Source organism: Physella acuta, unplaced genomic scaffold, assembly GCF_028476545.2.
Source record: "Physella acuta isolate Inbredline_101_S28 unplaced genomic scaffold, ASM2847654v3 ptg000283l, whole genome shotgun sequence".
Lineage (NCBI taxonomy): Eukaryota > Metazoa > Mollusca > Gastropoda > Physidae > Physella > Physella acuta.
Window position 1 is genome coordinate 457,654 of NW_026731802.1, and position 24,501 is coordinate 482,154.

General features: G+C 40.4%; 1 protein-coding gene across 2 annotated transcripts; it reads left to right on the forward strand.

Annotated features, from left to right (window-relative positions):
• Positions 1-549: 549 nt before the first annotated feature.
• On the forward strand, positions 550-24,297 carry LOC131939550 (uncharacterized). 2 transcript variants are annotated; one of them, XM_059297931.1, is made up of 5 exons: positions 550-1,069; positions 18,282-18,395; positions 19,734-20,021; positions 20,239-20,328; positions 21,397-24,297. In XM_059297931.1, the coding sequence occupies exons 1-5, from the start codon at positions 700-702 to the stop codon at positions 22,974-22,976; spliced, it is 2,442 nt and encodes an 813-aa protein (XP_059153914.1). In that variant the 5' UTR covers positions 550-699; the 3' UTR covers positions 22,977-24,297. The 2 variants fall into 2 exon arrangements, with proteins under 2 accessions (XP_059153914.1, XP_059153915.1); XM_059297932.1 differs by having other exon boundaries at positions 18,282-18,386.
• The last annotated feature ends 204 nt before the right edge of the window (positions 24,298-24,501 follow it).

Here is a 24,501-nt window from a genome sequence, read left to right on the forward strand (position 1 = left end):
AGACCGACGACCCACACTGCCGGACAATTTCGCAATATTTCCTCTTTGATTGAATGATGATACCTTACCATCCTGTGCAATATTTCCTCTTTGATTGAATGATGATACCTTACCATCCTGTGCAATATTTCCTCTTTGATTGAATGATGATACCTTACCATCCTGTGGTTTCCGCTTACCCACCCACACGCAACAACTAACAGTTCAAGACTGCACGGAGAGCTACGGCGGCGTGTTGTTCCGCCAAGAAAAATAGCAGCACAATTCTGATGGCCAGTAACAGTAGATTTAGAGGTTGGGATCTTTTATGTTTATTAATTCACGAGATGGCTGCAAAAATACGGGGTTGATTTTGTAACCGGCTGTGTGGTAGCGTGTGGTAACGGTGTGGGGGAAACGGTGTGGGGGACGGGGCTACAACTCTAGTGCTAGGTGTCACGGCGCAGTGATATGGGGCGTGTTGCGGCAGTGCGGGGGAGTGGCTTAACGGCGCAAAACCACTCTGGTTTGGCCCGCCACACACACGCACACAAACGGTGTACACACACACACAGGCAAGAAACCGCATGGCTTGGCGGCGAGGAGACCGCGGCTTACAGTAAACACCCGCGGGCTGGCGAGAGACCAGTCTGTGCGGAGATCGGACTACTCAACGTTGTGCTCACTTTTTTATCAACTAGAAAACAACAACAAACCCTCATGCATTTACCTGCCGACCTGAGGGGCTTCACACCGCACCAAGAGAACAAACCCTACAGCATGTCCGAGGCTGACCTCACCTTGGCTGACCGCTCAAGTCTTCTCAGTGACCACCCGGGGGAGCAGCTGGTTAAAACCGGGAGTCCGAACTTTATGTGCTCTGTCCTTCCGTCTCACTGGCGCTCCAACAAAACTCTGCCCATCCCCTTCAAAGTGGTGGCCATCGGCGAGGTGAGGGACGGGACCAAGGTGTGCATCACGGCAGGCAATGACGAGAACTTTTGCTCGGAGCTGCGCAACAACACGGCCACAATGAAGAACCAGGTGGCCAAATTCAACGATCTACGCTTTGTAGGAAGGAGCGGCAGAGGTAGGAACTTTCAAATTCCTACAGCATGAATCTCCTCTCTAGTAGCTTCCACTCTAGTTCTCCCCCTCTCTGCTCCTTCTCTCATCTTCTCATCTCTAGTATAGCTAGCAAGTAGCAACATAAACATGGTGTCTTTAGTGCAAGCACTACATACATCGTGTGTTTAGTGCTAGCACTACATACATCGTGTGTTTAGTGCTAGCACTACATACATCGTGTGTTTAGTGCTAGATCTACATACATCGTGTGTTTAGTGCTAGATCTACATACATCGTGTCTTTAGTGCTAGCACTACATACATCGTGTCTCTAGTGCTAGATCTACATACATCGTGTGTTTAGTGCTAGATCTACATACATCGTGTGTTTAGTGCTAGATCTACATACATCGTGTGTTTAGTGCTAGCACTAGATCTACATACATCGTGTGTTTAGTGCTAGATCTACATACATCGTGTGTTTAGTGCTAGATCTACATACATCGTGTGTTTAGTGCTAGATCTACATACATCGTGTGTTTAGTGCTAGCACTAGATCTACATACATCGTGTGTTTAGTGCTAGATCTACATACATCGTGTGTTTAGTGCTAGATCTACATACATCGTGTCTTTAGTGCTAGCACTAGATCTACATACATCGTGTCTTTAGTGCTAGATCTACATACATCGTGTGTTTAGTGCTAGCACTACATACATCGTGTGTTTAGTGCTAGCACTACATACATCGTGTGTTTAGTGCTAGATCTACATACATCGTGTGTTTAGTGCTAGCACTACATACATCGTGTCTTTAGTGCTAGCACGACATACATCGTGTGTTTAGTGCTAGCACTACATACATCGTGTGTTTAGTGCTAGATCTACATACATCGTGTGTTTAGTGCTAGATCTACATACATCGTGTGTTTAGTGCTAGCACTACATACATCGTGTCTTTAGTGCTAGCACTACATACATCGTGTGTTTAGTGCTAGATCTACATACATCGTGTGTTTAGTGCTAGATCTACATACATTGTGTGTTTAGTGCTGGCATTAGATCTACATACATCGTGTGTTTAGTGCTAGCACTACATATCGCGTGATTTGTTATTGTTTATCTTCGAGCTTATTTATTTTGATTACGTCATCGCCTGGGCCTCCATTCAAACATCCAGCCTTTAACTCTACGTTTGTTTAAATACATGGTGTTTACGTTAGGATACATCTATGTTATAGTTATAAGATACATGTATATTTTAGGATACATCTATGTTGTTATATACGGTTTAGACTACATTTATGTTTTAGAATACATGTATGTTTTAAGATATATGTATGTTTTAGGATTCATGTATTCTTTAAAATATATGCGTTTAAGATGTCTAAAGTGATGTGTTAGTAAGATCCATGTGTGCAGTGGTGTGCTCTAGACTTGAAGGAAAAAAACAAGCCCGCACTAACTGACACCCAACAACATGGGGAATTCCGTGCCCCCATTCATATTTTTGTGAATCGACCAAGCCTTGACATATTTTGGCTCTACCGGCTTGACATTTGGCTAGTGATAAAATAGGGTCTCAGCATTCCGTCCTTCTAGCTAGCGTAACAACTAGGCTAAGGTTTACTCTAAGGCGGGGGTGGTCTATCAAACACCAGGGGACATTCTTAAGATGTTGTATCACTGCCTGCTAGTCATATTCTATGTCATCATTACCTGACGGGTTGTGAGGGAGTGTGTGTGTATGCCTATGTGTGTACGTGTTAGGTTACACAGTATCTCTTTGTGTGAGTTTGTCTCTTTATGATAAAAACATAATAGTTAAAAATTATGTCCAAATGATCTGACACATTTTTGGGGGGTTATTTGAACTTGTTCGTCAGGACTTGTCTGTCAGTTTTTAAAAGTATAAACCCACCAGGACCACAAAGTTTAAACCCACCAGGACCACAAAGACCACCAAGACCACAATAAATAAACCCACCGAGACCACCAATGGTATCTCACTAGGACCACCATGATAAACCCAATAAAACCAGCTATGATAAACCCACCAAGACCACAAAGAACAAACCCACTAAACATGGCACCATTTTGTAATGACGATTCATGACGTCATCTGCTCATGTCGGGTCACTGACTCCCACAATGCCTTTAGAACTCGCTAATACTCCTTTACATCGGAGAAGAGATGGTGCCCCGCATCCAAAGTTGTCATATTTAATTGTATATTTTCTTCCTCAATGAATGGAGACAGGCCGTGTACAACTGGCGTTTATTCTCTGTCCGCGCATTTAATTGTGTATCTTCGTGCTCTCCGCTTTAGAAATATTTTACACATCGACCAAGAAGAAAATCACACTTTAAAAAATGGTTGCTCTTTTTACAAGCTTTTACTTTTATCTAACTTGCTTCCTCTGTCTGTCGTCATGGATTGAAACTGCGGAGCGAAATCTCGATCACTTCTAACTGACCGATTCGTTTCAAACTAGGCACGTGGGTCAAGGCCCGATGACAATGCAGTCTGACATCAAATTTGACTTAATTTGGATGCCTAATTAATTATTTGTATGAGTTAATTAAAATTTCCTAAATAAAGTAAGGGAGGGGGGGGGTTACTATTTACCGCACTATTATATAGCGCATTTTCATGTTCATTTGGTGCGCTATAGTTTTTAGTCATGAAACTCTATTTTATTACAGTTTTTAAATTATTTTCTTTATATATAGTAATCCGGTACTATTTAAATAACTATAAAGAAAAGCGCGAGTCTCCTCCTAAAGATTACTTTTTAGTAAAGGTAATCGATATTATAGTGACCCACGCTTTTCTTTGAAGTTATTTAAATAGTAGTTAATTATTATTAAAATTAAAATAAAAAATAATTTAATTTTCTTCTTTTTAGTCAATTATTAAATGTTAGCTTGTTATTAAAACATTTGTATGCATTTTATCTATCTTTACCAAGGACTAGGGTAAAAAACAAAACTAAGTCCCAAAGACCTGCACAATCTGCGTCTGTTATAATTCAGCCGTTTGGGTTTTCCCAAATGACAAGTTAGCTTCTTTTTTTAGAATCCTTTATTTTCTGTGGTAAAGGGGATTACAGTTGTCAAAGAGATACAGATTTAACGCGTCTCTTGTTGATAATCTTACAGGGGTACACGTTAAATTTAACACGTGTCTATGTGATTGTCAGACTGCTACAGGTGTATGTGATTGTCAGAACTACAGGTGTATGTGATTGTCAGACTGCTACAGGTGTATGTGACTGTCAGACTGCTGCAGGTGTATGTGATTGTCAGACTGCTACAGGTGTATGTGATTGTCAGACTGCTACAGGTGTATGTGACTGTCAGACTGCTGCAGGTGTATGTGATTGTCAGGCTGCTACAGGTGTATGTGATTGTCAGACCTACAGGTGTATGTGATTTGTCAGACTGCTACAGGTGTATGTGATTGTCAGACTGCTGCAGGTGTATGTGATTGTCAGACCTACAGCCTACTGCTTGCTGTATGACACGGACCATCAGACCCAAGAAGCGTATGTGTGTAGTAGGTGTGCCCAGCCTGTTTGACGCGTATGTAGTCTGGTCCGTCTTAAACTGCGCACCATGAAAAACTGGTACGATTATGGCGGCGCCCCATGTAAGGTGCGGAGACTGCCGTGCCTTATGGGGGCTGTGGGGCGCTATGGGGAGACACTGGGGTTCTTTGTAGGGTGGGGAGTCTTGTATTGGGTACGGGAGCTTTATTTTTTTTAAATTAATTTAATATCATCCTGTGTCAAGTTGTATAAACTTATCAGACCCGAGACATTGTTACGTCATCAGTTGTCATGCGGCTACGGCTGTAGACATTGTTACGTCAGTCTTTATACACAGTGTAAACTGAACGTCTCAACCCAGTGCCCTCACAGTATTGCCGCCATGTTTTAATTAACATAATTTATGTGGTCTTGTAAAAATCAAAGTACAGAAGCCTTAACCCCCCTCCCCCCCACCCCACTCTCTCTCTCACACGCACAGACAGACGACACAAAAACTGTTCCGTCACTATCGTGTCAATAGTGTCTCTCATGTTACAAAAAAACTCGTGACCCGACTCAAGTGTGGCCCCAGTGAGAACCACTAGGACGCTGGCTGGGTGAGAACCTCCAGCCATCAGTACACTACACTACTACACTACAACATGAAATAAGAGCCGCGCTGATCAAACAGACAAAAAAGACAACATCAGCAGGCCGCGCTAGAGAAATCTGGCCACGCTGGGGTCGGGGGGTGCACGGGGAACTTGCTTTAGACGTGACTCACTGGGGTTGTGTGTGAGTGGAGGGGGGTCACTCGGGGAGTGTGTGAGTGGAGGGGGGTCACCCGGGTGGTGTGTGGGTAGAGGGTGGGTCACTCGGGTGGTGTGTGAGTGGAGGGTGGGTCACTGGGGTTGTGTGTGAGTGGAGGGGGTGGGTCACTCGGGTGGTGTGTGGGTGGAGGGGGGTCACTCGTGTGGTGTGAGGGTGGAGACCACCAATACTTGTCCAGCATTTATTACCATCATCCTTTGACCACCAATACTTGTCCAACATTTATTACCATCATCCTTTGTTGACCACCAATACTTGTCCAGCATTTATTACCATCATCCTTTGTTGACCGCCAATACTTGTCCAACATTTATTACCATCAGCCTTTGACCACCAATACTTGTCCAACATTTATTACCATCATCCTTTGTTGACCACCAATACTTGTCCAACATTTATTACCATCATCCTTTGACCACCAATACTTGTCCAGCATTTATTACCATCATCCTTTGTTGACCACCAATACTTGTCCAACATTTATTACCATCAGCCTTTGTTGACCACCAATACTTGTCCAACATTTATTACCATCATCCTTTGACCACCAATACTTGTCCAGCATTTATTACCATCATCCTTTGTTGACCACCAATACTTGTCCAACATTTATTACCATCATCCTTTGACCACCAATACTTGTCCAACATTTATTATCATCATCCTTTGTTGACCACCAATACTTGTCCAACATTTATTACCATCAGCCTTTGACCACCAATACTTGTCCAACATTTATTATCATCATCCTTTGACCACCAATACTTGTCCAACATTTATTACCATCAGCCTTTGACCACCAATACTTGTCCAACATTTATTATCATCATCCTTTGACCACCAATACTTGTCCAACATTTATTACCATCATCCTTTGACCACCAATACTTGTCCAACATTTATTACCATCATCCTTTGACCACCAATACTTGTCCAACATTTATTACCATCAGCCTTTGTTGACCACCAATACTTGTCCAACATTTATTACCATCATCCTTTGACCACCAATACTTGTCCAACATTTATTACCATCATCCTTTGACCACCAATACTTGTCCAACATTTATTACCATCATCCTTTGACCACCAATACTTGTCCAACATTTATTACCATCATCCTTTGTTGACCACCAATACTTGTCCAACATTTATTACCATCATCCTTTGTTGACCACCAATACTTGTCCAACATTTATTACCATCATCCTTTGACCACCAATACTTGTCCAACATTTATTACCATCATCCTTTGACCACCAATACTTGTCCAACATTTATTATCATCATCCTTTGACCGCCAATACTTGTCCAACATTTATTACCATCATCCTTTGACCACCAATACTTTTCCAACATTTATTACCATCAGCCTTTGACCACCAATACTTGTCCAACATTTATTACCATCATCCTTTGACCACCAATACTTGTCCAACATTTATTACCATCAGCCTTGTAACGCAGTTCACGCGAAAGATCTTGTTCATTTTCATTTCCTAACTACAAATAGCCCCCACCCCCTCCGTTACTGGGGAGAAATTCCTTTATTTCCTCTGGCTTCCGAGGCAGCAGTCTGGTTTGAGAGCCATCTCGTTAATTTTCAAGCTTGATTGATTGGCGCCCAAAGATTAGAACGCTGTGGCTTTCCACTTTATGGTTATTATGCCCAAGAATCCCTAGGGGAGGGAGGAGAAGGGTCGGGTGACGGGTCAATATTTTTTGACAAACCTCAACCTCCGCGGGGCCTTACTCGCGTTTGTGCTCCCCCCTCCACACACACACACACACACACACTCGGCCTCGGTTTCATTCAAGGCGGGAAACCATACACACGTTTGCCCCCCCCCCCCCCCATGGGCCATGTATGTCCACATGCATGCATGCATGCGAGCATGAGCGACAACTGTTAGGGATTGAAACAATAGAGTAAAGCCACCCACCCGGCTGCTTCCATCGGCCCACCACACACAAGATACTTTGGACGCATCGGGTAAGAAAGACTTAGGGAGCGTGGCCTTCTGTCTTTATCCCGGGAAACTTCCTTTCAAGCTTTTCTGCTCGTGCGAGCACGATAGGCGCGGACAACGCTCAAACCGCCCCCCCCCCCTCTCGCGCGCCCATTATTTGCCATTTAGTTGAGAGAATGGCCTAAAGACGGAATCTACCAGCCGTATGTATTATCTATGTGACCAAACATCCAGCCATAGGTGTAAACGTCGAGCCGTCGGCCGCCATTCTTCCTCGGGATTTTTAATTCATTTCAATATTCAAAGTCGCATGTCAAAAAGTCTTCAGAACAAAAGCCTTTGTCAATTCAATTTTTTTGGGGACTTTTCTCTGTTTGGACCTAATGTGTGTTGGGAGGGTAGTGGGGTGGTGGTGGGGTGGTTAATTTCTCAGCCTGCCACGAGGCGTAATGACAGCGCGCGGGAGGATAAAGAGCCTCCCAACCACTGGATACCATCTGGCCCAACTATGGCAGCAAACATCTCCTTGTGGCTTCTTACATCATGTCTCTAAAACACAATTCTATCTCAAATCACTCTTTCAAATCATTCTTAAATGTCCACTCTTGTTTTTTAAGAATAAAAATGTAAAAAAAAAAAAAAAAAGAATTGACCATAGTACGTCTCCCTTGTGCAAGCCTTAGCGGTGGATATTGGACATGTTTGAAGTCATTCAACTCTACCATGAGAGGAAGAATTCTTTGTCCCGTCATCCCTAGCCTCCCCTCCCCCGTGGGCCAGTCCCCCACCCCTACTGTAAAGAACAAAACCCCTCTGCATATCATTAGTGGCTCCCGGGGGGATGTGGTTTCAACGATTTTTAAGAAACAAAAATGTCTCTGACTCTGGCAAACACAAATATGAAATCCCCACACGCAGAAATTGTAAGGTTAGAAAATGTGTAATATTGGAGTTGATTGTTAACCCATAGCTGGCTCGAGTGGGTTGACCCAATCTTTAATAGCGGCTTATCGTGTTATACCATCTGAGATCTGATCGCGCCGGAACATCTTTCTTCCTTTGTCGCTTAGTTCAGATACAACTAGCACATGATAGGGCAGAGCACAGCACATACAACTTGAGATGCTAATCTGTGTCTGTGTGTTCCGGGGGGGGGGGGGGGGGAGACACATTGGTGCTTTACTTACTCGATTCGCTTTAGATAAATAGCCAGTTGTCCTCTACTAATTGAATGAGACATTTTGAAAAGAAAACCGCCAACAGTAGGAAGGCCGGGGCATCTAGTCACGTGACCAGTGTCCTGGCGAGCTGTCTTCTCTTGTGTTGCCGCTACACGCGTCCCACCCCCAGCAATTTTTTTTATATTACAAGAGGAACGCGTTGGCTTTTGAATGAACTAAATAAAACTTTATTAAAACTGCTCCCATATCTCTAGATCGGCGTGACGGGCTCAATGAAATAGCCAGTTTGTTATCACCGAATCAGCTGGCCAATCTGCTCTTGTAACTATCGTCTGATCCACTCCTTAATATTCTTCTAATTAAAATAGAAAACGTAATTAATTGTCTTCAGTGTTATTTTATCGCTCCCCAGTTAGCGTGTTGAGTTCATCATACTAACTGGTCCAGTAGAAAAGTAGAAGATTATGGTTACATGTGCCATACAAAAAAGTAAAGGGGCAGGTAAAGTGGAGTCCACCTGATTCTGTGACCTCGGCATATGAAGGGATAGTGAGGTTAGCACTATACCCAGCCGCCCCAATATGTACTTTAGTAGAAGTTTATTTGTGTTATAGTTTTAGTAGAAGGTTATAGCAACATGTTATAGCTGCAGGTTATAACTGGTTATTTCTGGTTGATCTCTACTGACCAAAGTTAATCTTTTAATGATAATTTATTGTTTAAATCTATATGGGTTTAAATGTGTATATATATATATATATATATATATATATATATATATATATATATATATATATATATATATATATATATACTGACCATTACTTTGTGAGTTAATGTTTAGTTTACTGACAATTACTGCCTAGTGTCTAATGGTCAGGCTCGTGTTGACCATGGTGGACCCACCTCCGACCGACGGCTAGAGCAGCTAACACGAGGACAATCCCCCTCCCACCCCCTGCACGTACTTAATAGTGGGGTATCAACCTGACCTTACGCTGGTCCAGTTGATTATTGGACTGACCCTAGCTGCCAGGCCCCCTGTCGAGGGTGAGGAACAAAGAGACAGGATACGTGGCTGAGGTCAACCAAATCTCTGCCCGTCTGGCCAGTCTCTAGGTCTTGTGTGTAAATAGCAATGTTGACATTGTCTCTAGGTCTTGTACTTGTATGTAAATAGCAATGTTGACATAGTCTCTAGGTCTTGTATGTAAATAGCAATGTTGACATAGTCTCTAGGTCTTGTATGTAAATAGCAATGTTGACATAGTCTCTAGGTCTTGTATGTAAATAGCAATGTTGACATAGTCTCTAGATCTTGTATGTAAATAAAAATGTTGACATAGTCTCTAGATCTTGTATGTAAATAGCAATGTTGACATAGTCTCTAGGTCTTGTATGTAAATAGCAATGTTGACATAGTCTCTAGGTCTTGTATGTAAATAGCAATGTTGACATAGTCTCTAGGTCTTGTACTTGTATGTAAATAGCAATGTTGACATAGTCTCTAGGTCTTGTATGTAAATAGCAATGTTGACATAGTCTCTAGGTCTTGTATGTAAATAGCAATGTTGACATAGTCTCTAGGTCTTGTATGTAAATACAATGTTGACATAGTCTCTAGGTCTTGTATGTAAATAGCAATGTTGACATAGTCTCTAGGTCTTGTACTTGTATGTAAATAGCAATGTTGACATAGTCTCTAGGTCTTGTATGTAAATAGCAATGTTGACATAGTCTCTAGGTCTTGTATGTAAATAGCAATGTTGACATAGTCTCTAGGTCTTGTACTTGTATGTAAATAGCAATGTTGACATAGTCTCTAGGTCTTGTACTTGTATGTAAATAGCAATGTTGACAGTCTCTAGGTCTTGTATGTAAATAGCAATGTTGACAGTCTCTAGGTCTTGTACTTGTATGTAAATAGCAATGTTGACAGTCTCTAGGTCTTGTACTTGTATGTAAATAGCAATGTTGACAGTCTCTAGGTCTTGTACTTGTATGTAAATAGCAATGTTGACATAGTCTCTAGGTCTTGTATGTAAATAGCAATGTTGACATAGTCTCTAGGTCTTGTACTTGTATGTAAATAGCAATGTTGACATAGTCTCTAGGTCTTGTACTTGTATGTAAATAGCAATGTTGACAGTCTCTAGGTCTTGTATGTAAATAGCAATGTTGACAGTCTCTAGGTCTTGTACTTGTATGTAAATAGCAATGTTGACAGTCTCTAGGTCTTGTACTTGTATGTAAATAGCAATGTTGACATAGTCTCTAGGTCTTGTATGTAAATAGCAATGTTGACATAGTCTCTAGGTCTTGTATGTAAATACAATGTTGACATAGTCTCTAGGTCTTGTATGTAAATAGCAATGTTGACATAGTCTCTAGGTCTTGTACTTGTATGTAAATAGCAATGTTGACATAGTCTCTAGGTCTTGTATGTAAATAGCAATGTTGACATAGTCTCTAGGTCTTGTACTTGTATGTAAATAGCAATGTTGACATAGTCTCTAGGTCTTGTATGTAAATAGCAATGTTGACATAGTCTCTAGGTCTTGTATGTAAATAGCAATGTTGACATAGTCTCTAGGTCTTGTATGTAAATAGCAATGTTGACAGTCTCTAGGTCTTGTATGTAAATAGCAATGTTGACAGTCTCTAGGTCTTGTACTTGTATGTAAATAGCAATGTTGACATTGTCTCTAGGTCTTGTACTTGTATGTAAATAGCAATGTTGACATTGTCTCTAGGTCTTGTACTTGTATGTAAATAGCAATGTTGACATAGTCTCTAGGTCTTGTATGTAAATAGCAATGTTGACATAGTCTCTAGGTCTTGTATGTAAATAGCAATGTTGACATAGTCTCTAGGTCTTGTATGTAAATAGCAATGTTGACATAGTCTCTAGGTCTTGTACTTGTATGTAAATAGCAATGTTGACATAGTCTCTAGGTCTTGTACTTGTATGTAAATAGCAATGTTGACATAGTCTCTAGGTCTTGTACTTGTATGTAAATAGCAATGTTGACATAGTCTCTAGGTCTTGTATGTAAATAAAAATGTTGACATAGTCTCTAGATCTTGTATGTAAATAGCAATGTTGACAGTCTCTAGGTCTTGTATGTAAATACAATGTTGACATAGTCTCTAGGTCTTGTACTTGTATGTAAATAGCAATGTTGACATAGTCTCTAGGTCTTGTATGTAAATAGCAATGTTGACATAGTCTCTAGGTCTTGTATGTAAATAGCAATGTTGACATAGTCTCTAGGTCTTGTACTTGTTTGTAAATAGCAATGTTGACAGTCTCTAGGTCTTGTACTTGTATGTAAATAGCAATGTTGACATAGTCTCTAGGTCTTGTACTTGTATGTAAATAGCAATGTTGACATAGTCTCTAGGTCTTGTATCTAAACAGCAATGTTGACATAGTCTCTAGATCTTGTATGTAAATAAAAATGTTGACATAGTCTCTAGATCTTGTATGTAAATAGCAATGTTGACATAGTCTCTAGATCTTGTATGTAAATAGCAATGTTGACATAGTCTCTAGGTCTTGTATGTAAATAGCAATGTTGACAAAGACAGTCTCTAGATCTGCTGGCTACATGGTCAGCCAAATATTTCTGGCTGTCTGTCACTGGCCGTCCCTTTAACCGTAATTGATTTTCCCCTTTCAATATTTACCCACGATGAATCGGCTTGAGTGTGAGGGAACCCAATTAAATGGACAATCCTCTAAAACACAGGGCCAGCGCGTGAATGACATCCCATTTAGATAGAGGATCATGACGTCGGTCTTGTCCAGCCTGGCATAACACTCTGGACAGTCGTTGCCGGCGTCTTATGGGCAAACCTATTGTGATTAATATCAACACTAGGGTAGCGCCGCTCACTTTAACAGTCACCAGTATCGCCTGGCTCAAGCTGATCTCATTAACCGCCGGAATTCTTACTTCCGGTCAGGATCGGTCTTATGTCCTCTTTATCCACCGGACAAAGAGCTCAGTTAATTAAATCCTAAAATACAGAACACTTTCATACCGAATCGATATTGAAACATTGACCAACATTTTGTCTAGACATAGACCAACGTTTTATCTAGACATAGACCAACATTTTATCTAGACATAGACCAACATTTTGTCTAGACATAGACCAACATTTTGTCTAGACATAGGCAAACCGTTTGTATTGACAAAGACAAAATCTGTAGACCAAAAATTCCGCAGCAGAAATCTAACGGAAGTAGTGAGAGAAAAACGGGGTGAATCATTTTGATATTTGAGGGGTGCCCGGAGGGCTGCGATCATAAACGTCGCATTAAAAAATGTCTCTCTAATAGATATATTGACTGCTTATCGTTTGCTAGCAACTATTTCACTAATGTGTTTGTTATTGTATGCTAGCACCTACGTTAAAACTAGTGTGTTGATACCGTATGCTAGCACGTAAGTAAAACTAGTGTGTTGATACCGTATGCTAGCACGTAAGTAAAACTAGTGTGTTGATACCGTATGCTAGCACGTAAGTAAAACTAGTGTGTTGATACCGTATGCTAGCACTTACATTAAAACTAGTGTGTTGATATCGTATGCTAGCACGTAAGTAAAACTAGTGTGTTGATACCGTATGCTAGCACGTAAGTAAAACTAGTGTGTTGATACCGTATGCTAGCACCTACGTTAAAACTAGTGTGTTGATATCGTATGCTAGCACCTACGTTAAAACTAGTGTGTTGATACCGTATGCTAGCACCTACGTTAAAACTAGTGTGTTGATATCGTATGCTAGCACCTACGTTAAAACTAGTGTGTTGATATCGTATGCTAGCACCTACGTTAAAACTAGTATGTTGATACCGTATGCTAGCACGTGAGTAAAACTAGTGTGTTGATATCGTATGCTAGCACGTAAGTAAAACTAATGTGTTGATACCGTATGCTAGCACTTACATTAAAACTAGTGTGTTGATACCGTATGCTAGCACGTAAGTAAAACTAATGTGTTGATACCGTATGCTAGCACTTACATTAAAACTAGTGTGTTGATACCGTATGCTAGCACGTAAGTAAAACTAGTGTGTTGATATCGTATGCTAGCACCTACGTTAAAACTAGTGTGTTGATATCGTATGCTAGCACCTACGTTAAAACTAGTGTGTTGATACCGTATGCTAGCACCTACGTTAAAACTAGTGTGTTGATATCGTATGCTAGCACCTACGTTAAAACTAGTGTGTTGATATCGTATGCTAGCACCTACGTTAAAACTAATGTGTTTGTTATTGTATGCTAGCACCTACGTTAAAACTAGTGTGTTGATATTGTCTGCTAGCATATAATTAAAACTAGTGTGTTGATATCGTATGCTAGCACTTACATTAAATCTAGTGTGTTGATACCGTATGCTAGCACGTAAGTAAAACTAGTGTGTTGATATCGTATGCTAGCACGTAAGTAAAACTAGTGTGTTGATACCGTATGCTAGCACTTACATTAAAACTAGTGTGTTGATACCGTATGCTAGCACTTACATTAAAACTAGTGTGTTGATATTGTCTGCTAGAAATGTTTAGAAAAATCAATAGCCTGCTGCCTTGGAGTTATTAATAAAACAACAGTCAATAAAGGTTTGTTGACACAAATTAGCCAGACAAGCAAAAAACCTCCTTTCTCTCTCGTGTCTCTATCGGTCAGCTGGCTTTAAAGGGATTGATGTTAAGGAAATTAGGCAGCTAGGCAGCACGGCAGCTAGGTAGCATTATCTAGCAGTGTTGCGGAAGATCAATCGTGACATGTGACAAGTCGGACTGATGCCAGCACCGGAGCCACGTGAGCTGCAATTAGCGGCTTCACCTGGTGAAGTCGTGGAGGACGAGGAGAACATGCTTTAATTGCTGAGATTAAAATGTACCAATCGATGTCTTAGTTCGGCAGATGTACATCGATTGCAGCATCTCGCGCATTGCATAATGCCCCACCCTGGGGGATTCTGGCTGGACGGAGCCCTAGGCGGGCCATATGTTGTGACTACAGCAACACACGCCCACTAGCGCTCCTCCCCCATCAAGTTGTCTGTCCTTAGGCGGTCTCATATTGTGTCATCTACCGAGGGCTCATCCATTCCAATAAAACTGATTCTGTGTATTGAGTGTTTTTTTGGCATCGAAGTAGAAGTTTAAAAACAATTTTTAGTAGTCATAAACAAGATTATAATTAAATAAACCACAAGGCCACGTCAAGCTTCTGACCACTGATTTTATTTTCGTTCATCAATCGCTTGCCGCTGGGTTACGTATGTTACAAGTAACTTAATTACCCACTGAGCCGAAACGCGGATACTGCACGTGAAACGTTTTTATGTGGGGCTCCTATCCCCCCCCCCTTCCCCCCCCCCCCCCCCCCCAATGTGAACGTCATGCGTGGATTATACTGTGTTTAAATTAAAACTCCCCACTTTTTCCATCGTTGTGTTTTTGTACCTGGTTGTCTATTAATTTATTGCTTTTTCTACCGAGAAAAAAAGTCATTGTCTCCGTGAATTACCCAACGGTATGTCTGGTGGAGATGAATTTTTGTGAATGGTTGGGCCAATAACACCGCTGGCAAAGAAGATGTGTGTGACTGTGATTCAGTATCAGGAAGAAAAATTCATGTTTTAAAAACAATTTGTTACTCAAATATCCGTATGTACATGGCGAAAGACTGGGGACAGTTTGATTGCTTATTGAGTGAGGACAAAAAGCAACACACGTCTGGTCAAGTAGGCAGACGAGTTGAGCACGTCTGCTCTGATAGGACGACTTTCCTCTGACGTTTTGTTGTTGTGATAATTGGGATCTTGTCCAGATAAGCCCCACCACTGATGCTAAAAGTGCACTGGCGAAAAGTTAAGCCCCGCCACTCTTTGCCAGCTCAAATTATTATTTAATATACGCACAGAGCCCTGTCTATTTCTGATGTCTAGATATTTGAATATTTCCACGCACGCCATAAAAACAATTCCTAATGCCTAATGGTAAGGTTGGGCTAGCTACAGTAGCTAGACCAGGGGTCTCCAAACTACGGCCCGCGGAGATCTTTTTTAAAATAACGTATCAACTTACTTTAGAATTTTTCTTTTTGCTAGCCACATTAACTCATCTAGAATCTACTAGATTATCCTAGATCTAATATAAGTATAGACTTAATAATACTAGATCTAGAGAACTAGTCTAGATTTGAGAGCTAGCCAATCTTGATTAGGTTAAATTAGCGTCTGCTACTGCTTGGCCTAGTATCGAAGGACAATCGGTATTATAGAACCTGAATCTAGATCTACCACTTTTTTAAACCAACATTAGAAGTTCTTATGTATCATTACTGAATAATGAATTGTTTATACTTGAAAGTCAAAATGCAAAATTTGAAACCATCACTCTCTTTTATGTTAATCGACCCTTATCTATAATAATAGTTTCGCTGTCTCTCTATCTATCTATCTGTCTGACAAGAACGCTCTAGAGAAAAGACAAGCAATTTAAAAACATGCACAGTAATTCGAAAAACGAAGTATGACGTCGACACATTTAGCGCACAGAGTAGAAAATAATCTCAAACCCAGAGAGTGCACACAGTTATATGACGTCATTGATTATCGAGTAAACATATTCAATACAAAGGCAATTTGGTCTAATCTAAGTGGTTTGCGTGAAGAGTTTCTTGCATACAATTCTTCGGGTAGGGGCGAAGCCCCACCCCCTCCACAACTCAAAAGAAATTTCCTCATCGATACTCTATAATAAAATTACCGCCTAATTAATGTGTCTAATCTAAAAAGTGGTTTTCTTGCAATGGGGACGGTAGACATGTTTTTTTGGGGGGGGGGGGGGGTGGAGGGGTGGGTGTGGGGGGGGGGGTGGGGGGGGGGGGTGGTGTGTGGGGGGGGGGGGTGGTGTGTGGTGTGTGGGTTGGTTTCAGTGTTTCTTTCAGACTTTTTCCTCCCCGGAGAGGGGTGGGGGTACTTGAAATTTTCGGGGGCGGGGGTAGAATTTTCTGGGAGGGGGCGGACACTGGAAAAAGTATATAATTATATTTCGTTGAATGGGACGGTAGACATGTTTTTTTTTGGGGGGGGGGGGGGGTGGGGGGTGGGGGGGCGGTGTGTGGAGGGGGTGGTGTGTGGGGGTGAGGGGTGGGGGTGGGGGGTGGTGTGTGGTGGGGGGTGGGGGTGGTGTGTGTGGGGTTGAGGGGTTGGGTTGGGGGTGGTGTGTGGTGGGGGGTGGGGGTGGGGGTGGTGTGTGGGGGTGGGGGGGGGGTGGGGTGGGGGTGGTGTGTGGGGGGGGTGGGTTGGTTTTAGTTTAGAGAAAAGAGACAGCACTATCAGCCTAGCGCCCGTTGTACCCTTCCTCAACGGGCCATTTTTCTCGTTTATTAATATAATTAATAAGTATAATATTATAACTATTTTGTAGGCTACACTACAAACCTACAATCATAATAGTTGTTTGGATTTAAAACTTTAATAAAATTCTGGTGTCGCCAAGATCAAATGAATTTCTTAGTCACAAAAATTAATTCTTTTAAACTACTTATATTAAAATATTTTTTGTTTGTTTTATCCAAAATAATATTGAAACAATAAACAATAAGAACAAAAATGTAGGAACAAAATATCCGATTACTCATTGTTGTGCTTAAACGTGGTATCGATTCCCCAAAAATTAATTTTAAAAATTTCGTGAAAGCGAAAAATCACGGAACAAAAAAATATGACTAAACGGGTAGGGGTGATGAAGGAAACCTAATTATTATTCAGTCTTCGTTACTCGTGTGTGTCATCGAGGCTAGCCAGCTGCCCGGGCGTCGTTCGTTGGAAAAACTAAGCCTCGCATTGTAAGGGGAAGATTAGTCTTAGGTCTTCGAGGCGTGGTAAGATCTTATCCTTTCATTACACCAATCACGGAGTGCGCGGTTTGAGAGAAATTTGTGTATTTAGGTGCTTAGATGGGAAAATAGAACTAAAGCATAATCGCAAAACTCAACATTTTAAGTACATTTTTCTAAAATAAGGGCTCATTAAACACAGATTGTTTTCACAGTTTTGACCTGTCGCCTGCGATCCAAAACACGATGGCCAACGTAACTCACCAAACCTTTCCGTACTGATAACAAATAACCGTCCGCTCGACAAAGTAAACACGAAGTCCAATTATCACGGCAGATCATTATATTTTTTCCCACACGTCTTAAGGGAAAAAATGAACTGTTAATGAGCGATGAAATCTAAATAGAAAACTGCAGAGTCTTCTCCCTGAATATTGATTGCATTGATGGGTTTGTGCCCTTTGGCCATCACCCATCGCAATGGATTCTAAGAGGTGAACGATTACCATCTATGATGGAAAGAAGATCGAATAAGCACCCAAATTCTCCAGAAATAATGAACTCTATGCGCACGGATTTTTCCATTTCTCATTGTCTGCTTCCTGGCTCAGAGATCTGCAGAGACAAAGGTCAACAACATATACAGTTTATAGAGCAATCATTTAACTTAATCCACATAGCACACTCATTTCACTCAAAGTAAGCCACACATCAACATTATTTATTAATATTTAACTTAAGAGTAATCTGCTGAGCCCAATTTTTAAAAGGTATACTATAAAGTATAAGGGTAATGTATTCATTTTATTTTTACAACTATGACTCCAGTCCTACTTTTTAAATATTTCCAGGAAAAAGCTTCACACTGACAATAGCTGTGTTCACCAACCCTCCGCAGATTGCCCTATATCAAAAAGCCATCAAAGTTACCGTGGACGGACCACGAGAACCCAGAAGTAAGACCAGTAAGTTTTGTTTAGCATATGATGCCCCCCCCCCCCCCAATCAAGGCGACCATCAGACTTAACCTGCCTTTGTAGGCCCTAATGCCTGTGATGTTGAATATTAAAATAATAATTATTAATTATTATAATTATTATTAAATTATTATGCTACTTTCTTGTCTTTCTCACTATAACTAGAATCTAAGATTAATCACTAGATCTATCTCACCGGGACTCCATGGGAAAAAACTGCAATAAATTTAAAACATTTCCATCATCAATTTTCAACAATTTATTAATTTTTTAAATTTCAAATGGGAAAACTACTGCAATTTTTTGCCCTACTTTAACTTAAAATTATTTTGATTTTTTTCCTCAATGGCTGTGTTTGAGGAATACAATACCAGCGGAGGACAACTCCTGTTGTACACCTTCTTCTAAAAAGAAATATCAATATTTTTTGATAATCATAAACTTCTCCAATTATGCTGCTAGCAAGTTTGGTGCATTGCATATTCATTATTTTATTCATTATTTTAAAATTCACAATGTTATCTATTTAAAGCTCTTCTCGTTCCACCTATATAAGTAATATGTTGGGGTTTTTTTAAAAAAGAAGTATACAAATATTTATCATATCAGTATTAATAGTAGTATTAGTAGTTCAATATTTTGTCATAGTAGTAATGAAAAGTTTTAGTATATGTGACAATCTTTAATGTCAGATAATTTAATTGAACAATTTTAGATCATTAAATTTAAAAGTATATAGATCTATTATAATCTTTGAATTAGGAGGTTAACACAACTGTAGAGACTATTGACCTGTGACCTAGGCATAATGAAGGAAAACAATTTTTATGCACCTATTAAAATAAAGAGAATTGTTTAAGATTTAAAGCCATTTAATCATAATTTTTTTTGTTCAGATTTTACTCTGATTTCAATTTAGTTTTTATAAATTTAATTTAATCATGATTTTTATGCAAAGGCTAAGCACTTAACTTTTTATATCCTTTTACATTTTTTCACATTGATTTAAGTATAGAGATAAAGTAGCCAACATTCATACATTTTTAGACCTAGATATAAAAGACAAAAGATATAAAACAAAAAAAAAACATGTAATCCAGCAGTCTAAAACAAAAAGATGTAATCCAGCAGTCTAAAACAAACAGATGTAATCCAGCAGTTTAAAACAAAAAAGGTGTATCTAGCAGTCTAAACCATTTCTGCTCTAGTGTATTTTACTTCTACTTTTTTTATTTGTGAAAACTGGTGCCATCTATATTTTTTAAATATTTTAGCTTACATGGTTATTGGGATAAAAACTGAAACAAGAAATATGTTTATGTTTAGAATTACACACAGATGATCGTCACATTCACCATCATCGCTCCATTGAAGTGTCCAGCAGTTTGCCTGACCCTTTGAGAGAGAGACAGTTGGCACACTTTGCTGACCTTGATCGCATCAGGCAACACCACAGCAGTAATGGAAGCCCCCAAGACCATCACACGCAGTATCAGGAGAGGAACTGGCACCTACGGGAGCATCCACAGCACTTCCGCCATGGCCAGTCCCCAGATCGAGTCATGGATGTTCAGAGTACTGATCTGGATGGTAGTGGATATTCAACACCCATAGGTGGGTCAATATAATTTAAAATAGACTCACACAATTTTGATTTTTATACAAAGGAACTAAAAAATATCTGGTAAAAATAATGATTAAGTATTCTTAGCGAGTCCCAACCTATCCTAACGAAACAATCCTAAATGGGCAGCCAGATTGTTTTAAAGCTCCATCTCAATAAAATCCTCAAGTCAAAGAACGGCAATCAACTAATAACAAATAATTTTAGGTCAAAGGTCATGGGGATATGAACCAGTGGCATACAGCAATGAGATGAGAGGAATATCTTGCAGCCCACATAGGGAGGAAATCTTTAAAGGTAAATGGCTCATCTGGTCACTGGTCATTTTTTAGCTAGACACTTTGAACCTGGTCAGTTACTTGGTCAACAGCATTGATTTAGAGAGGGATAGTTTACAGCCATCTTCACAACTTTCTAGCCATTTTAACATCATAACTTCTTACTAGAATATCCAGCAACATCATAACTTCCTACTTGACTTAGCCAGCAACATCACAACTTCTTACCTGACTTAGCCAGCAACATCATAACTTCTTACTTGACTTAGCCAGCAACATCATAACTTCTTACTTGACTTAGCCAGCAACATCATAACTTCTTACTTGACTTAGCCAGCAACATCATAACTTCTTACTTGACTTAGCCAGCAACATCATAACTTCTTACTTGACTTAGCCAGCAACATCATAACTTCTTACTTGACTTAGCCAGCAACATCATAACTTCTTACTTGACTTAGCCAGCAACATCATAACTTCTTACTTGACTTAGCCAGCAACATCATAACTTCTTACTTGACTTAGCCAGCAACATCACTGATATAAGAATTTAGCCAGCAACACTATAGACTGATACTAGAACATAAGCAGTGTTTATTAGGTTGGTTACCTTACACCAGCCGTAGTAAAATGAATTCTATTTCATTTAATAAAGAAACAAAAAAAAATGTTTTTATGAAATATGATGTTGCATTGTTGTTTTCTTTTTAGTTAATTCTGGACTGACATACATGATCTCAAAAATACAATCATGGGTCGATCATATTACACACTGATCTTAACACAAATATAATAATGCATCTATTAAATTACACTCATCTCAATGCCATATTTTTTTTTACATTTTAATTTTTTAAACTTCAATTTATTTTTTCTGAAGCACATTTTTGAAATGTGCTTTTTCTAAATTTGTCAACTTTGTGATATGATGCAAGCAAAATAAAAGAAATTCAAACCAAAATGTTCATTCTCCATTTAAAAAAAAAATTTGACATTGTAATTTTCCTGTAAAAAAGTGCTGACTTAATTTTTGATCTGATAAAAGTGTTGATTGATTTGCTAATGATCTCCAACTTGCCTGACACAGGTCCAGCTGTTGAACCTGATGATTTCCCACGCACCTCAGCGCCAGCCCCGTATGATTACGTCATCAGCAACCAGTCTAGTATGGCCATCTACAAGGACCAGAAGGGAAGGCCACATCTCTCACCTTCACTGCCAGAGCATGTGAGGAACTCAGCCCTGCTGCCAGACAGACCAGAGCCACCTTTAGACATCCCCACAGACAGCGCCGGCCAGTTGGGAGAGACAGTGCACCATTCCCATCTTGGTGGGCTGGAGGCCAAACATCTTGGTGGGGTGGAGGCCAGTCCAGAGGAGAAACTGTCTGTCTATGAACCTTACCCTCCTGCCAGATACTCTCTAGACCAGTCACCCCCCCGGCTCAGCTTTGAGCAGCCACTTAGACATCACCTGGAGCCCCATCCAATGCTCCCATCTCTTACAAGTGGCTCTGACCTGCGGCTCTCTGAACCTCGCTTACCAGAACCACTTTATTCCAGTGAAAGAAAAGTTTTGATGCTTGCATCCTCCCCCTCCAACGGTAAGATAGTTTCTGATGATGACAGCCATCATCTAAGCTTAGCCAAGCCAGAGCTCAACAGGCACTCCTTCTCACTGATGTCAGTGCCTGTTATTTCCAGCAGAGGTGAGGTGAGACACCTAAGCTCTGACAGCAGAGTTTCATTCTATGGTTGTGATGGCAGAGTCCCCAGCTCTGCCAGAAGCTCCTCAGACAGCCACGCCATCAACCTCTCCTTGTCTGAACACAGCCACTTCAAGTCAGACACCCAAGTGAAAATACTTGATCAAGGCGCCCATGTCTTTCATCCAGTGCCTTCTCAAGAGCCTAAACCTTTCCCTGCAGGGGATAGAATGACCATAACGACACATTCTTCCTCAGCCGGACATTCATCTTTACCAGTTCTTACAATCTCCTCCAGGACCAGTCCAGAATCCCTCTCCACCTCCTTCCTGACAGTTTCTCCATCCCAGCTGCTACACAGCTCCTTCTACTACCCCACTTTCTTCCCTCAAAACAAATCACAGCTCCTCCTGCCAGCCGGGGACAAGACCTATGAAATTCTGGGGCACCCGAAAAACTATGAGAAAAATGATGAGAGAAATTATGAGAAAAACTATGAGAAAAGTTTTGAGATAATTGACCAGTCCCGCTCATCAACAGATGGCAAATACTTCAAGCGGCGCCTGTCAAGGGGCTGCTATGAAAGCCTGTCAAGGGGCTGCTATGAAAGCCTGTCAAGGGGCTGCTATGAAAGCCTGTCCAGGGGCTGCTATGAAGGCAGTGACTATCAGGATTCCCGCCCGTGTGAAGAGAAAATGTACAGTGGTCAGCACTCTCCCAAAGCTCAGGGAACAAGAATTGAAAAACCCATCCCCATTTCTTATACAAGCAGGAACATGCTGGACCAGAGGATGTCGGACATGGACTTGACTGGGGTGGCGCTGCACTCTGACGCCAGCCAGTATTCTGGCAGCAGCCCCACATCACCCCCCACCTGGAAGCATGAAACTTGCCCACTGCCCATCCCTCGCAGAAATCATGAGGAACAGACGAGTCAAGTCAGTGTGTGGCGGCCATATTAGCTCAGCTCCATACCAGCTTCAGGTCATTAACCCTAAAATTTTATGACATCTGTCAATTTCTCCATCAACTGTTATCTATTTACCCATACTAGCCTACTTTATTTTGTACATACCAGCTATGTATTAGGTGAGGAGATTCTACAATGAGAGAAAGAGCTGATCCACTCTTAGTGTCAGCTGGATGTGTTTGAAGGGAGAGGACACAGCCAGGTTTTCTATTGTAACTGTTTTGGTTTTTTTTTAATCTGCTCTTCTGTACATACTTGTTGATATTCCAGAACAAATGTGTTTGATTTTGTTAAGATTGTTAGCATTTACAGCTTATCTATAGAATCTCTAACCACATCTGGGAACAAACAGATTTACATGTACCTTATGGGAACAAACAGATTTACATGTACCTTATGGGAACAAACAGATTTTTATGAACCATATGCGAACTAACATACAGGCAAATATAATCGGAAGAAAAACCCACCATAACCTACTCTTAAACCAAAGATATTTTGATTATGTTTTAGTCTATGTTTTTGATGTCACAATCACATCAGTATTAACACCCAATCAAATAACATTCATATGTCCTTTTAACATTCATATGTCATTGTATGTCAAACCCAGCATCTAAGGACCATACGCACAGGCAAAAAAATCTTGGACCTAATTCCATATGCATTAATATGATGCATTCTTACATCACAGACACATGCATTTGTGTACAGGATTGGACATTTTTGTCATGCTGTATTTTATTAGGACACAATATCTCTGGTCCTTGACCAAGATATTCATGTACACCTGATTCAGTGGGTCTATCTAATGTTCATGTACACCTGATTCAGTGGGTCTGTCTAATGTTCATGTACACCTGATTCAGTGGGTCTATCTAATGTTCATGTACACCTGATTCAGTGGGTCTATCTAATGTTCATGTACACCTGATTCAGTGGGTCTATCTAACGTTCTTTAATTTTGTGCTCAGGCACTAAGTATGGTCTGCCCTCCAATACAGAGTGAAACTTGAAAGGACCTACAGTGTAGACATTGTTAGACATCTCACTAAAGCCACTGGTACATTTGCACCATTTTGCTCTAATGCACCTTCCTGAACCAGAAAAATAAATTTCATTTATCTTGGGATGCAGAAATTACTTGTCTTCTAATTCAAGAAAGATAGCCATGTTTTAAATAAGGCATAATAATCAATGTTACCTCTGAAATTCATTTGTTAACTGTTAAAAACTGATATTAAGGAACTACTTTTGTACTCTATCATGTGTTTTTGTGTAAAACATTCAACAAATAAAATAATTTTCTCACAGATGTTTTTTTTTGTCTTTAAGTCTTAATGTCAACGACCTATATCTGGAATGTCTCATTATCAGCTTACACCTGAGAATCTTAAATTTTACATCTCAAGAAAAAATCTCATGGGGGGGGGGGGGGGGGGGAATGGCTAGAGCACTTTTTTACTTTCTGGTAAAGAGTTTAGAGAAGCATTGTAATCCTGCTGAACTATCAAAAT